We start from the raw sequence: 12,768 nt of genomic DNA, 5'->3' as shown, positions 1-12,768 counted from the left end.
ACTAGAGGGCAAAACTTTCAGTTGGTCTCAGTTCATCAGTGGCCACAACTAAAATAGTTCTATTATTCACAAGGGTATTAATAGAACTAACATAGAATAAACTATAAATTCAATACACATACCATTAGCTTAATTCTTTTTGTGACAACAGTCCTTTGGCCTTGTGGGACATTTGGGTCCCTTAACAGCTTACATTGCAGTCAGAGGTCAAGGAAGAAGAATTGGTGCAAACAATCCCTGTTGTGAGGGAATCAGTTAGTCAACAGTCTCATTTGCCTAGTTTAACCTTAGAGGACAATCAGTTTGAGAGCTTTAAAGGAAGTCATTGTCATGACAGGGCATACATTTATTTTATAATTTCATATTTTAAACATTTTCTAGATTAATTATTTCACAGATAAAAATCATAATTAAATAACATTACATTTGCGCTGCCAATGTACCGAATTTATTAAGAACTAAACATGAGGAGGTTAAATTTCAACCGCTTTGTCAACTATCTGGCCTATCTGTCAGCCCTTTTTTCTAGTTATTCAGTTCTATATATTATACATAAAATTTGTTCAGTTACTCAATAAATTAATAAATGTACAATGTTGAAAAAAAAAAACTGAAGCTGTTAATAAAAGAAAGACTACTGGAGTGTTTTACGAGAAAATACAATTTCAGTTTTTCTGCATGAAAATTTCACATTAAATTCAATGTGCTTCTTGTTGTTTCTTTCTCTGTAATTTCTTCAGAGTGAAAATTACTTAGACACCATTTTTTTCAGCACACACACATCATGCATTTATATATGACTAGTTGTGTCCTTTAACAGTTAAATATACAATAATAACAAAAATGAATAAATTAATAAATAATTAAATGAATAAATATGATACACATTTTTCTACAAAGCCAATGTAATTTATAATATAATATTTTAGTTTTTCTACATGGAACTTTCACCTTTAATTCAATGTTAGCCTACTGTTTTTTGTAAACTTTTTTGCAATTTCTGATGGAATATTATTTCTACATAATTTTTTAGCACATAGCTGTGTCCTTGAATAATTAAATATATAATAACAACAATCAAACCAATAAATAAATGTGGTATCAAAGTGTTTATTTTTTATATATTTATGTATGCCTATGATAATATAATAACTCAAACCTCACACATTAGGATTTCGCCTCAGGAAAATCACCTTACGTAATGTTACCTGTGGCAGTTATTAAATATTAAATTCATAACTTGCGTTCTTGAACCTATGGAATTTGATCAAGTGCGGGAGTAGGAGGGGCCGGTGGGAATCTGCGCGTGGGGCTTCGCAGGAGGTAACCAATCAATACTCTCTCAATTCCTCAAAGTAACGCTGAACTTCAAGACGCTGGCTTTAAACGGACAACTATCTCCTTTTAGCATCTCAGGGTGTCTGAAATGAGCTACACGGGCAGAGGAACTCCTCTCAGACTTGCTGTGGTGGTAATGTTGTTCTCCTCGGGAACGCCGTGGACTTTCCGAGAGGAGAAGGAGGATGTGGACAGGTAAAGTGTCCGTGCAGAGCGCGCGCTCTCAGCTCGCTGTGTACACGAACTCAGAGGACTGAAAGTTTGTTTCTTGTGCGTGAGGCAGATTTGTTTACGTAAAAAGAAACAGCTGACGGCTCCTTTGTCTTACAGAGAAGTGTGTTCAGAGAACAAAATCGCAACGACGAAATACCCGTGCGTAAAATCCACAGGAGAGGTGACCACATGCTACAGGTAAGAGACTGTTTACTTCTCCATCTTATCATTCTGTAGGTTCTTGCGTATGATAATGTTTATATCTTGTATTTTGTAATGTACAGTATGTAATGTACCCGTTTTGTTTTTATTAAATTGGACGTCACCACTTCCCATATGGGATAAATAAAGTGTCCTGTTTGTCTGTCTGTCTGTCATGATTGTTTATTTAACATTTTTATGCGATGAAATCTGTTTTGCCTTTAGTTTTCTGAAAATCTTGTTTGCGGTTGGGCTGCCAAGAAATTATCTTCAGTTGTTTTATGATGAAGTTTGAAATGGTACCACAGGCTCCATTTCTGAAGGCAGCCAGTTTTTAATGTACCATGGTATTCTACATCACTAACAATACACAGACTCCAGCTGTGCTTTATGCATTTCTTATGTGGTGAAAGAGAAAACGTATTAAGTTTATATTTAGAAAATGAGACCCATATTTTTTTTTTACTTTTAAACTGAAAATGAATCAAATTTGTTCACTCAGTTACTGTTTTCTCTCACACACAGAGACACACACACACACTCATATGTGTGTGTGTGAGAGAGAGAGAGAGAGAGAGAGAGAGAGAGAGAGAGAGAGAGAGAGAGAGAGAGAGAGAGGGAGATTAAAAGAGACTTTTAAATATGTCAGATTATCATTTGCTTATTAAGGGTTTCCTCGAGAGTGACCTGTACTGTTTCTATTCCTGAAGTGGCCAGGGTTTCCTTTTATTGGGTTAGCTGTGTTGGTGTCTTGTGTGGGGCATGTAAAATAATCCTGTTTTCATTCCTGTGACCGCGTAGAATTAGTGGAAGAAAGCAAGGAGATATTATTCTTTGAAGGTTAGGGATTATGATGCTGGAACTTTAAGCCGGCTCCGGATGCAAAGCAGACCCAGACTCCTCAGCTTTATGGTGGTAACTTCATTTTCCCCTTAAAACCAACTCACTTTCCTATGTTCAACACAAAAGTTTTAATGAATGCCATTCAAGTTAACAAGGATACGGGTTGCTGAGCTCCATAAGACAGAAAGCACCATAAACTTGGTCCATATAATTTGTCCTCCAAACAAGTCGTGTCAATGGAATACTTTTATTTTTCTACATTTCTCCATTGGTCCATGGAAGACAATTGCCATTTTAGGAATGAATTATTTCTTATCTAGAATAAAAATCAAGCAATAGAAATTATATATGAAGAGATTATATTCCTCTCTCCACATCACATTGTCTTCTATGGAGGTGCATTTCATTCCACCTGCATGCTGGAAGTAGCAAGTTAAAGCACAAACTACTACAGGCTTTTTATTTTAGCAGGCGTTGATGTGCCATGCTTTGAAATGCTTGCCAAAATTGTCGTTAAGCTTGGCCTTGTAAATTCTTGGCGTGTGTGGTGCACCAACACTGGTGACCTGTGGAGTCTCTGAGTCTCTCAAGCATGCATGGAGAGTATTTTGCACAATGGGTCTCATGCTTGCTATTAACATTTGTAACATATGCAGATGACTAAAATGACTCAATCGCAGTTTTGATTTGAGCTCATTGTAAATCAACAGGTGCAGTTAAGCCACCACATCTCTTTTCTTTGTGGCTCTTAAACTCATGATGCGAGGAAATATTAGTTCAGTTGATGCTTCTGATCTGATCTGATCTGATCTTCTGCGCATCTGTTCTTGTGTTTGAAACGTGCCTGCAAGCCAGGGATTGTCTCTTGAATAGATCATAATGTCAAACAGAGGAGAACGTTCATGCCTCGCAGAGTGACATTTTCTTTGGTTGTGATCCATCCTAGTTGCAAAGGTTCTTATGGGCTTTGTCTCAGAAAATATATATGTATGTGTGTAAGTATTTTGGGGATATGTTGTACTGATATGTATGTGGCTAATGGATAACATTTGTGTCTGAATAAGGGCTGTCGGTTGATAACATTTTAAATTAAACTACATTATTTGTTTTTTTTTCATCAAATATAGAAACATGAAAATATTCCACAGTTATTCACATTTTTATTTTTATTTAATTTCATAATGGTGTATATATATATATATATATATATATATATATATATATAATTTTTTTTTTCTTTTTTTATCGTAACTTTTATTTGTATAATTATTCACACAAAATTATTTTAAACACCATGCATATAAGTAATCACATCAAAGGAATAAATTGCTCTGAATGCTTTCATGTTACTAAAATGTGGAGCAAAGATTAATTAATGGTAAGTTTTATTGGGAGGAAACTGTTTTACAAAGGAAAAGGCTGTATTCTGGAAGTCTGGTGTGCAGTTGTTGATAGTGTGCCATAGAATTTATAGGTCTTAGTTTTAAATGAACTGCAGCATACAAAGTGAGTTAGTACTGTAGTCTTGGATTAATAGACATATTTTTTCTCAGGACTGGGATCAGGGACAACATTGTGCAGCCAGATCAAAATGAATCCGAACAGGCCTTTCCAGAACATACTGAAGGTGTTTCTGGAGAACTTGGTTCTTGGTTGTTCTTCCAAATATATCTGATGGTTTCAGGCCTGTTTCTACACTCTTGAAGCATTCCAGGCCAAAAGGCAAAGGGAACCAAACAGACAAAGGCCATATCATATAAATCTCTCGTTTTCTTTCCTCTCACTAACTCCTCTAGGGCTGAAAACCAGCCATGAACTTAAACATAAAGTTCATCTGACCACAAGCACTTGTTCGTCGCCAGAAGAAAGCTTTTTAATTATCGGCTGAACCTCTAGAGGCCAGTCGCATGTCTTTCTCGACCCTCTAGTTCATCTTTAATGTCCACTGGTGTCAAGGGAGTTTATTTCCAGAAGTGTCCATTAAAAGAAACAAGATCATATTGGGTTTTTTAACCCAGACATGTCTAAAAGCTCTCTTGAGCAAATGCAGATGTGTCTGGGATATGCACGGTAAGCTAAAACCTGCAGCATTGCTTGAAGAGGGTACTGGTTACCTACCACTGAACAGCTTCAGGTTTTATTGTTGAAGTACTACGAGATTTGGGGCTGAAATCTGAAGGACAAAGGTTTTCTAAAACCCTACTACCACATCTAGTTCCATTGTTTGGACAAACAGGTACAGTTGCCCCATCTCGTACTCTTTTGTTTAACCAGGAGTTGAGCTACAGGAATCCATTTTTTAAATGTTTACGACCAAATTACAAGGAAATGTGTATTGAGGAGAAGACCATTGAAGTTGAAGAATCTGTCAGTGTCCTGTTTCTTTTGTATTTCTAATGGACTTATTGTTTATCTTGTTGAATATATGTGGGAATATTTGAGTTATATTTAATTCTTTTCATCAGTTTTGTGAGTCCACAGGCTTGTAGACAGGCTGATATCTATGGAAACTTGTTTCTACCACAGAAAAAAAGAAGATATTTGCGACATTTAATCTCAGTTCTTGTGGTTCTGAGTTCATATTTTACAATTCTGACTTCTCAGAACTCGTAATTCTAAGAGGAAAACTCTGACTATGCAAGATTGTGAGAAAAAAAATTATTAGACAAAGATGTCGCAGTCTCCTTTTTTTTTCATCCATAGTTGGGGAAAAGCATAACTGTAAGATGTAAACTCAGAATTATGAGGAAAAAAAGTCAGAATGGCAATTAAGCTTACAGCTTGTGTAACCCCTCTTTCCTGGGTCCTCGCCCGCCACACCTCACATCCTCGAACCCGGGTCTCTGGCATGGGAGGTGGACGCACTAACAAGGAGGTTAAATGAGATCGGGCAGTGAGGTTTACTCATAATTCTACAGATATATGAACTTTAATTATATTACTTTTATTCTTGATTTCTTGATTAGATTTGAGTCTCTAGAATGGTCAGAACATGGCGGTGAAGAAAAAATGGCACTGATTAAAAAAAAGACATTGGTTGACGTTTCTTGCTAATTGTCTTAATTAAACTCAGATCATTTGTTAGAAAAAATGATGTGTTCTCATACAAGGTTGTTTGCAGTTGTTTTTGTTTGGATTTTTGAAATCCATCAATGTTAATTGATTTAGACTTTGCCAGTGTTCATATTTCACCAGGAACAGTTTATCTAAACAATTTTTTTATTTTTTTATGAGCGTGAACTCCTGATTAACACTTATGAAATATGCAACAAATTTCCTTTAACGGCAACACATGCACAGCCTGAAGACGTAAGAGACCTCTGGTACTTAATTGCAAAAATATTTAAGCGTGATTTATTTCCAACAAACATTTTATAAATGGTTTGTACTTCCCTTTAATATTCAATAGACACAAGGAAGTAATTGATGCAAATCACTCACAGAGCATCTGCCCTTTGGGATTCCAGTGCATTTCATTTCATGACTTAGGCAAAAATATTACGCAATTTTACAATGATTAATGCTCTTCTTGGTTAAGTTAACCAGATGGTTTATATCACTGAAAGTCTTCATCAATCAGCTCAAAGTGCTCATCAGGCCGAACACGCTGTCAAACAAACTGTTTTGACCACTAGCCTGTGAAATTCCCGGGGAATCGGATATTGGCGTTGTTGACCCATGAAACGAATAGGGTGATTTAACAGGAAATCCTTTGCATTGTTCTCTGTTGTGTCTTTACGATGACTGTGGGGATTAATGGCAGCAGATCAAACAGTGGTCAGTGTGCCAGTCTTTTGTTTGTGGCATTGTTTTTTTGAATATCACTCAAATTCCTTCTTGTTTGCGCATACAGAGCTCTGGTTATAGTCTCTGTTATGGGGTGTTTTTAGAGCCACAATGATTTCACGCTGGGATTACGATTCTATCTGAGTGTGTATCTTTTTAAAGCACAAGTAAGACATGAGTTCTGTAGATCCCTAAATAAAATGGACCACTGACCACCAAGTGAACACCAATCAAGCTGATTTATAAGCTTTTCAACTGGCCGGTATTTATGACAGGGATGACCCTCATTGTCCTCTCCAAAAACCAAAAAGTTAATGAATGTCCACATTTTCAGGCAGCTCAGGAACGCGCTAGATCAAGTGACTGATTCTAGCTGGGACACAGCCAGAGTTTATTTGGGATCAGTTGAGCCAAGCTAGTCAGAGCATGGAGAAAACTGAATGCATTACCCAACAACCTCTGGAATTTACACAAGTCCCTGATGGATTCTGGGATAATTCAGATGAAAATAGTGGCATGGCGTTTGTTTTCTAGCACTCTCCTTTAATAATTTTCTCTTTTTGCTTTCCACATCTTGTCGTGACGCTGTTTCTTTCAACGCAGGTCTGGTTGGTGATGCCGTGTTGCTGTGTGTACACAGCTGTAAGCTATGAATTCAGCTGTGTTCATGAACTTTCTTCAAAATATCAATCTTGAAGAAATTATCCAAGGTGAAAATTGCAACGCCCCATTGACATCGAAACAAATTACGTCAACTTCTGACAGATTTGCTTATGTGATTTCATGAATATATTTACCGAAACCATTACGATATTGATCTATAAAGTAGATCATTGGCTGTGATTTTGATTTTAAAATCTCCAGTGAATCTCTCATGTAAAATGCTATGAATGGCTCTGAAAGTTGCTAGGAGGGCAACTTAATGGCTAATGAAACAACTGTTCAATACTAAAGGATATAAATTATGCAACCATGTTTTTACTGCTTCTATAAGCTTGTGAAACTGTACCTCATAAATGATCAAAGCAAACTGTGTGTAATTGTGAAGTGACATTATGATGTCACATACAAATGATGGCCATCCCTCTCACTCTCTTATGTTCACAGAGGTTAATTTCCTGACCACAGTTTTACATAGTTTTGCTATTAATCGCCAATTTACTTGCAGTAATTAGAAGCAATGGTGGTCTGTTTTGTCTCAGTAGTCAAAACGAAACGAACCCATGGTTAGGCCAGTAATGGTTTGCTCATGCAATTAGAAGGTCAAAGGGCAACAGCCTGAATAATTGGGGCCTGATGTGGTAAATCCAGTAAAGCATCTTGCTGTTTAACCAGTTCCCATTACATCATTCAAGAGGTGAAAATTTAATAATGTTTTTTTGCATAAAGTTTTACACTTGTACTACTGTACCCAAAATGTTGGGGTTGGGGCTTTATTAATGTGATAAAAAATTTATTAGAAATGATAATATTCTGAATTATTATTTTTAGTATTTACTATTAGTATTGTTAAAATTTAAAATAATGGTTTTCTATTGTTATATATTTTAAAGTAATTTATTCCTGTGTTGGCAAATCAGAATTATATTAGCCACTGTCCTGCTTAGTATTTTTGTGGTAATGGTGGTACATTTTATTTTCTTATACAGTTTAAACTGCATTATAAGCATATTTACTGTTGATTTTGATCAACTTTACTGAATAAAACAAATCTTTAAAAAAACTTGAATGTAACTGTAAATGTATAACTGTTTATACTGTTTGTATTTTCATAATATAAAGCGTAGTCATTTGAGTTGTCAAAAAAAATCAGTAGTTTTAGTAAATGGTAATTGAGTTGCTACTGTATTGAAATCCCATGAAAAGTCAACTGCTACTCCCTTTATAGCAGTAACTAAATATTTATGCAGTTTTGACTGCGGGTTAAATCGATATACAGCAGGTGATTATACACATATCCCAAATAAATCTTTATCTCAGCTGTCTTGCAGCACATACTGTATGACACATACAGTACATCATCAGTTAATTTCAGTGCTTTGTGAATGGAAAGCATATAGACTAAGTGCAGCTGAAGTCATGGGTTTCAAGACTAATTGTCTGGTACCTTTGGCTCTGTTTCCAAGGTCCAATTCACTTGAAATGCTCTTGTTGTAGGATGAGTTTGCATGTATAACTGGTGAATCTCAGCCCTCAGAGACATTTCCAGTTGGCAGAACCTTCCCTGCTTGAGTTCTGCCAGTCGTTGAGGATAAATAAGTCTGTGCCTCAGCTCATTGAGAAACCTCTCGGCTAATGTGAATGTAAAATGAGTCTCTCTCCATCCTGGCATCAGAGAGAACTGGGAAACTTGATGTTTAGGCCCATTTTCTTCAAGTAGTTGACTGAAAAAAAAAAGACCTCTTTTCAATCTGAGAGTGTAGTTGAGCAATAGGGAGTCCGCAGCTCTGTTTGGGATATCTTGGCAGGCGTGCGGGGGAGAGGACTTGTTTTTGTTGTGTTGCATTCCTCAGTGATGTATGAATTGCCTTGGATCTCTGGTCTTGCTCTCGTTCACGTTTGCTGATTGTGCATTATTACATCTCTGTTTCTCATAATCATTAAAAATAGGGACGGTAGTGTAATGTCCCTAGCACTTTGACATCTCTGGTTCTTCGGCCGAAGTTTGTATGTGTTATAATGTGTGGCAATCTGCTGGAATTCTGTAACTTGTTTGCCGAGTTATCGTTGCATTTGTTACCAGTGGCGTACAGCGGCCGTGTTTTCTACCACACACAGCTGTGCGCTCTACCGCCCTTTTGTTTTTCTGAGGTTCACTGTCCGTTCCAGTGAAATCACAAATCAAAATGCAAACAAATGTGTTCCCACTGCTGATTTACATCTACCGTCGCACAGCTGCTATTATGGCTTATTAAAATCAAAAAATTATTTTAGGGCGGGATATAGAACCATGAATGTATTGTATTTTAAGTGAAAAACATTTCCACGGCATTCATCCAATTAAATTTCTTATCCCTGCATTTATCAACTAAGCTACAGAATCCGATGTACTGGACATTCTGGTAGAAAATGTTTAGAATAGCAATTCAGTGTGCTGTTGAAATCGCTATTTAATGATTTTTCTACATTTTTAATTGAGTCGTTATTGATTACACTTCAGTTTTGACTTGAAAATGGCCAAAAACTTCTCTGAAGATCTGATGTACAGATAAATACAGCACATTATAACTATTACATCTTTGACACAACTAGCACTTTTAACACTTAAAAGACACAAGGGAAACAATGACGCATCATTCTTACAAACGCAGACGTTTTAGGTGAAATTTTCATGTCAGCCATGATGATTTCCATCTTGGGAAGTGTTTTGATCCACCTGTAAGCAATTGAATTGGGTGTAGATTGATATCTGCCATTGATTAAGTTTTCTTACTGATCTCATGTCGGTCTTTTTAAAAACAGTGCCGAGCAGATGCAGTTATCTAAAACACTTTGTCACCAGAGCAACCTAACGATTATGTCAGAGGTCTTCAGCTGTCTGTTAATGATGGCCAATCACAAGAGAAGGAAATTGTTCATACAAATCAAGTGTTTTGTTGTATGATAAAACTCATTGCGTAAGCTGAAGATTGTGAAACAGTATGTTTTGTGCATGAACTCATTTTCCTTGCACTTTCAAGGGTGTAAAGTTCTGAAGCGTCTTTTATCAGAGCTGTAAATAAAAGTGACATTTTCCTTGTCATTTCTTTTGGATGGTCTTCAGTAATTTCGCTTCACTGTTTAGAGAAACGGAAAAATTATATAGTCTTCTTCTCCCCAATGTCATTTTTATTGAGTTAGCCACGTTAACAAAGCATGTTGTTACAGTTATGAAGGATAGGAAGACATAATTTGCTTTTATCTAGAAATATCTACTGGATTTATTTATAAATTTTTTAATTAAAAACGATATTTCTGCATATCCTTCCCATGTTATTCAGCTAATTTCAGATTTCTGATTTCAGCAGTAGTTATTTGAGACTTAGAGGCATTGATTGATGTTCTCTAAATTTAATTACTTATGTTTCCACCCAGATTTGGATGAAAATAGCATTTGACTGTCTGCTCTAAACAAACCCAAATTAATAGGTTTAATATTCAGTGTATATAGCAGTCTTAAATCTCAGTCAGCGGATAGCGCTGGCTTTTTTCCTAGGCTTACGATATCTAATGAAGTACACTTGTATAGGAGTATCACTGCAGGATATCTTGTGATATGCCAGAGCATTGGCAAACAAGTGCTATAAATGTCATATATATCTGTTAAGTCTCATATATCATCATGCGCACGCTTGGTAAGAATTCTTCTGGTTCTCCGAGGCAGCCATAAACCAAAGCTGTAGGCAGTCTTTATTTTTTTATTTGCAGTATTATACCATTGCGTGACTTTTTACAATAAACCAGTATTGAGTTCAAAATGAAATCATTTGATTCAGTTCATTTCATGTCTTTGTATTTGTGGATTCCTCAGTGTGCACTAAAGGGACAAAATGTCCTATTTATAGGTACTGTATTTTATGCCACGCTTGGAAGGTTGCGGTATTTATAGATGTATTCATGCAGAAATCTAAGTGAGATTTGCAGTAGTTTCCTTTTCCTGATGTCTTTCTGGTCTCACCAGGCCAAATGAATTAGCATTTTACTGTTACATAATGCATTAACAGTTAGTGCGGTTGTTTATTAGTACAAACACACTTTTTGGATGGCTTTGAATTCCTTTTTTGTCTTGAAAGCTCTCTGTGGATTGTCTTTCCTTCCTGATTTTCTTTGTGTTTGAGTGCCAAACTTTCAGAATCTCTCCTTTTTGTGGCATGATGTGCTGGGCAATACCTAAGGCCAATGAAGTGAATTACAGTAAAAGGTCATTCTCTTAGATTGTAATTCATTTGTGAAGTGTTTTCTGCAAGATGCATATATCATTCTCTGAGACCATTCCCGGTGACTTTTTTGTCCCTCAATGGTGTGTAAATGATGCATAGTCTATAGACTTTTAAAATTATATTATAGATATAATATTATAAAATAATATTATAGGCTTTTTTTTAATGCAAGTATATTTAAATAAATGGAATTTACGTTTTATAAATAAATTGTAAATAAAACATCCATATGAATGTAAAATAAATATTATAAAAGTAATTATTTGTTTATTTATTTGAGGAAATTAACTACAAGGACAAGTAAGTGTATCACTATAAGTGATTTATATATTTTACATTTATCAGAAGTTATTGGTCTTACATGATCAACCCAGTTACGGTGGTTTTGTACTTTGTAAAACTATCTAAAACTGTCAATCATGTTACTTCTTTGAAGACTGATGATACGCTGGGCAACTTTTTGAGCATTGTTGCCGGGCACCTTTGGGCAGTGTTGCTCTCAATGGGCGAACCAGGTGAGACACAGGGCCCACGACCAATCTAAAGTGTCCGGACAGAAATTTGTTACACATTGTCAATGGGGAAGGTGCCCAAAAAACTCTGCTCAAAAAAAGTTTCCCGACACAATTGCTCAAAAAGTTGCCCCATGTATCATCAGCCTAACAAATGATTAACTATCTTATTTGGACACAAACACAAAACTAGAAAAGTGAACAGAGTAAAAACTAGTTAAAATTTGCAAAAAATAAAATAATGGATTTTAATATTGTCCTGAACGTGGCCTTACATTGCCTTAACTTCGAAATTTTTCTGTTGATGATAAAAATGTTTAACACATTTTTTTTATTGTCAATTAAATTCTTTCAACGATTCCTTTTTTTCTTTCTTTATTTTGAATGAAGGAATGTCTCCTTTTTTCATAGCCTTTGGTTTTATTTACATAGCTTATGTTTCCATAGCATAACCATTGTTCTCATTTACTGCTCATTAAACTAAATTTAGCTGCCAAGGCTGTTGCATTTCTTTGCCAGGGTTGTTTTATCAAAATGATAGTAATGACCTTCATGATCCTCATAAGTGCTCCAGGTTTCATTGGTTTCCTCTTCTGAGATCAGGTTTCAGCACTACAAAAACCACAAATACATAAGAGCTTAAAGAAAAACAGACCTTCAACCAAGTGGGATTTAACTTGTTTAGGCTTTGATAATTATCTCTCGTCATTTGCATCTTTGTTTGGGGCTATGAATATAATTCTTTTTTTTTTTTTTTTTTTTTCTTTTTTTTTAAAGATAATTACCTATAATTTATATTATTAATGTTTTATATTCTTTTTTAATGGCAGATTATGAGTTGGGTATAATTAAAGATGAAGCAATTTGGCACAAAAACAGTACAACCGGGTGTTGGTATTATTTTATTTTGATCCAGACTTACTGTACAGTAATACTAGCTGTCCAGACCTGTAAGT

At 35.6% G+C, this 12,768-nt stretch overlaps 1 protein-coding gene across 1 annotated transcript in view; it reads left to right on the top strand.

The window, feature by feature from the left end:
- Nucleotides 1–1,328: 1,328 nt before the first annotated feature.
- ccbe1 (collagen and calcium binding EGF domains 1) overlaps nt 1,329–12,768 on the top strand; it is a 47,093-nt gene continuing 35,653 nt past the window's right edge. The window contains exons 1-2 of the mRNA XM_026196634.1: nt 1,329–1,533; nt 1,669–1,749. Of these exons, the coding sequence (XP_026052419.1) occupies nt 1,427–1,533; nt 1,669–1,749 (188 nt within the window). The 5' untranslated portion in view covers nt 1,329–1,426. The remainder of the gene's footprint in view (nt 1,534–1,668; nt 1,750–12,768) is intronic.

This window comes from Carassius auratus, chromosome 21, assembly GCF_003368295.1.
Source record: "Carassius auratus strain Wakin chromosome 21, ASM336829v1, whole genome shotgun sequence".
In the NCBI taxonomy this organism is placed as follows: Eukaryota; Metazoa; Chordata; class Actinopteri; order Cypriniformes; family Cyprinidae; genus Carassius; species Carassius auratus.
This window is presented reverse-complemented; position numbering and strand designations above follow the sequence as displayed.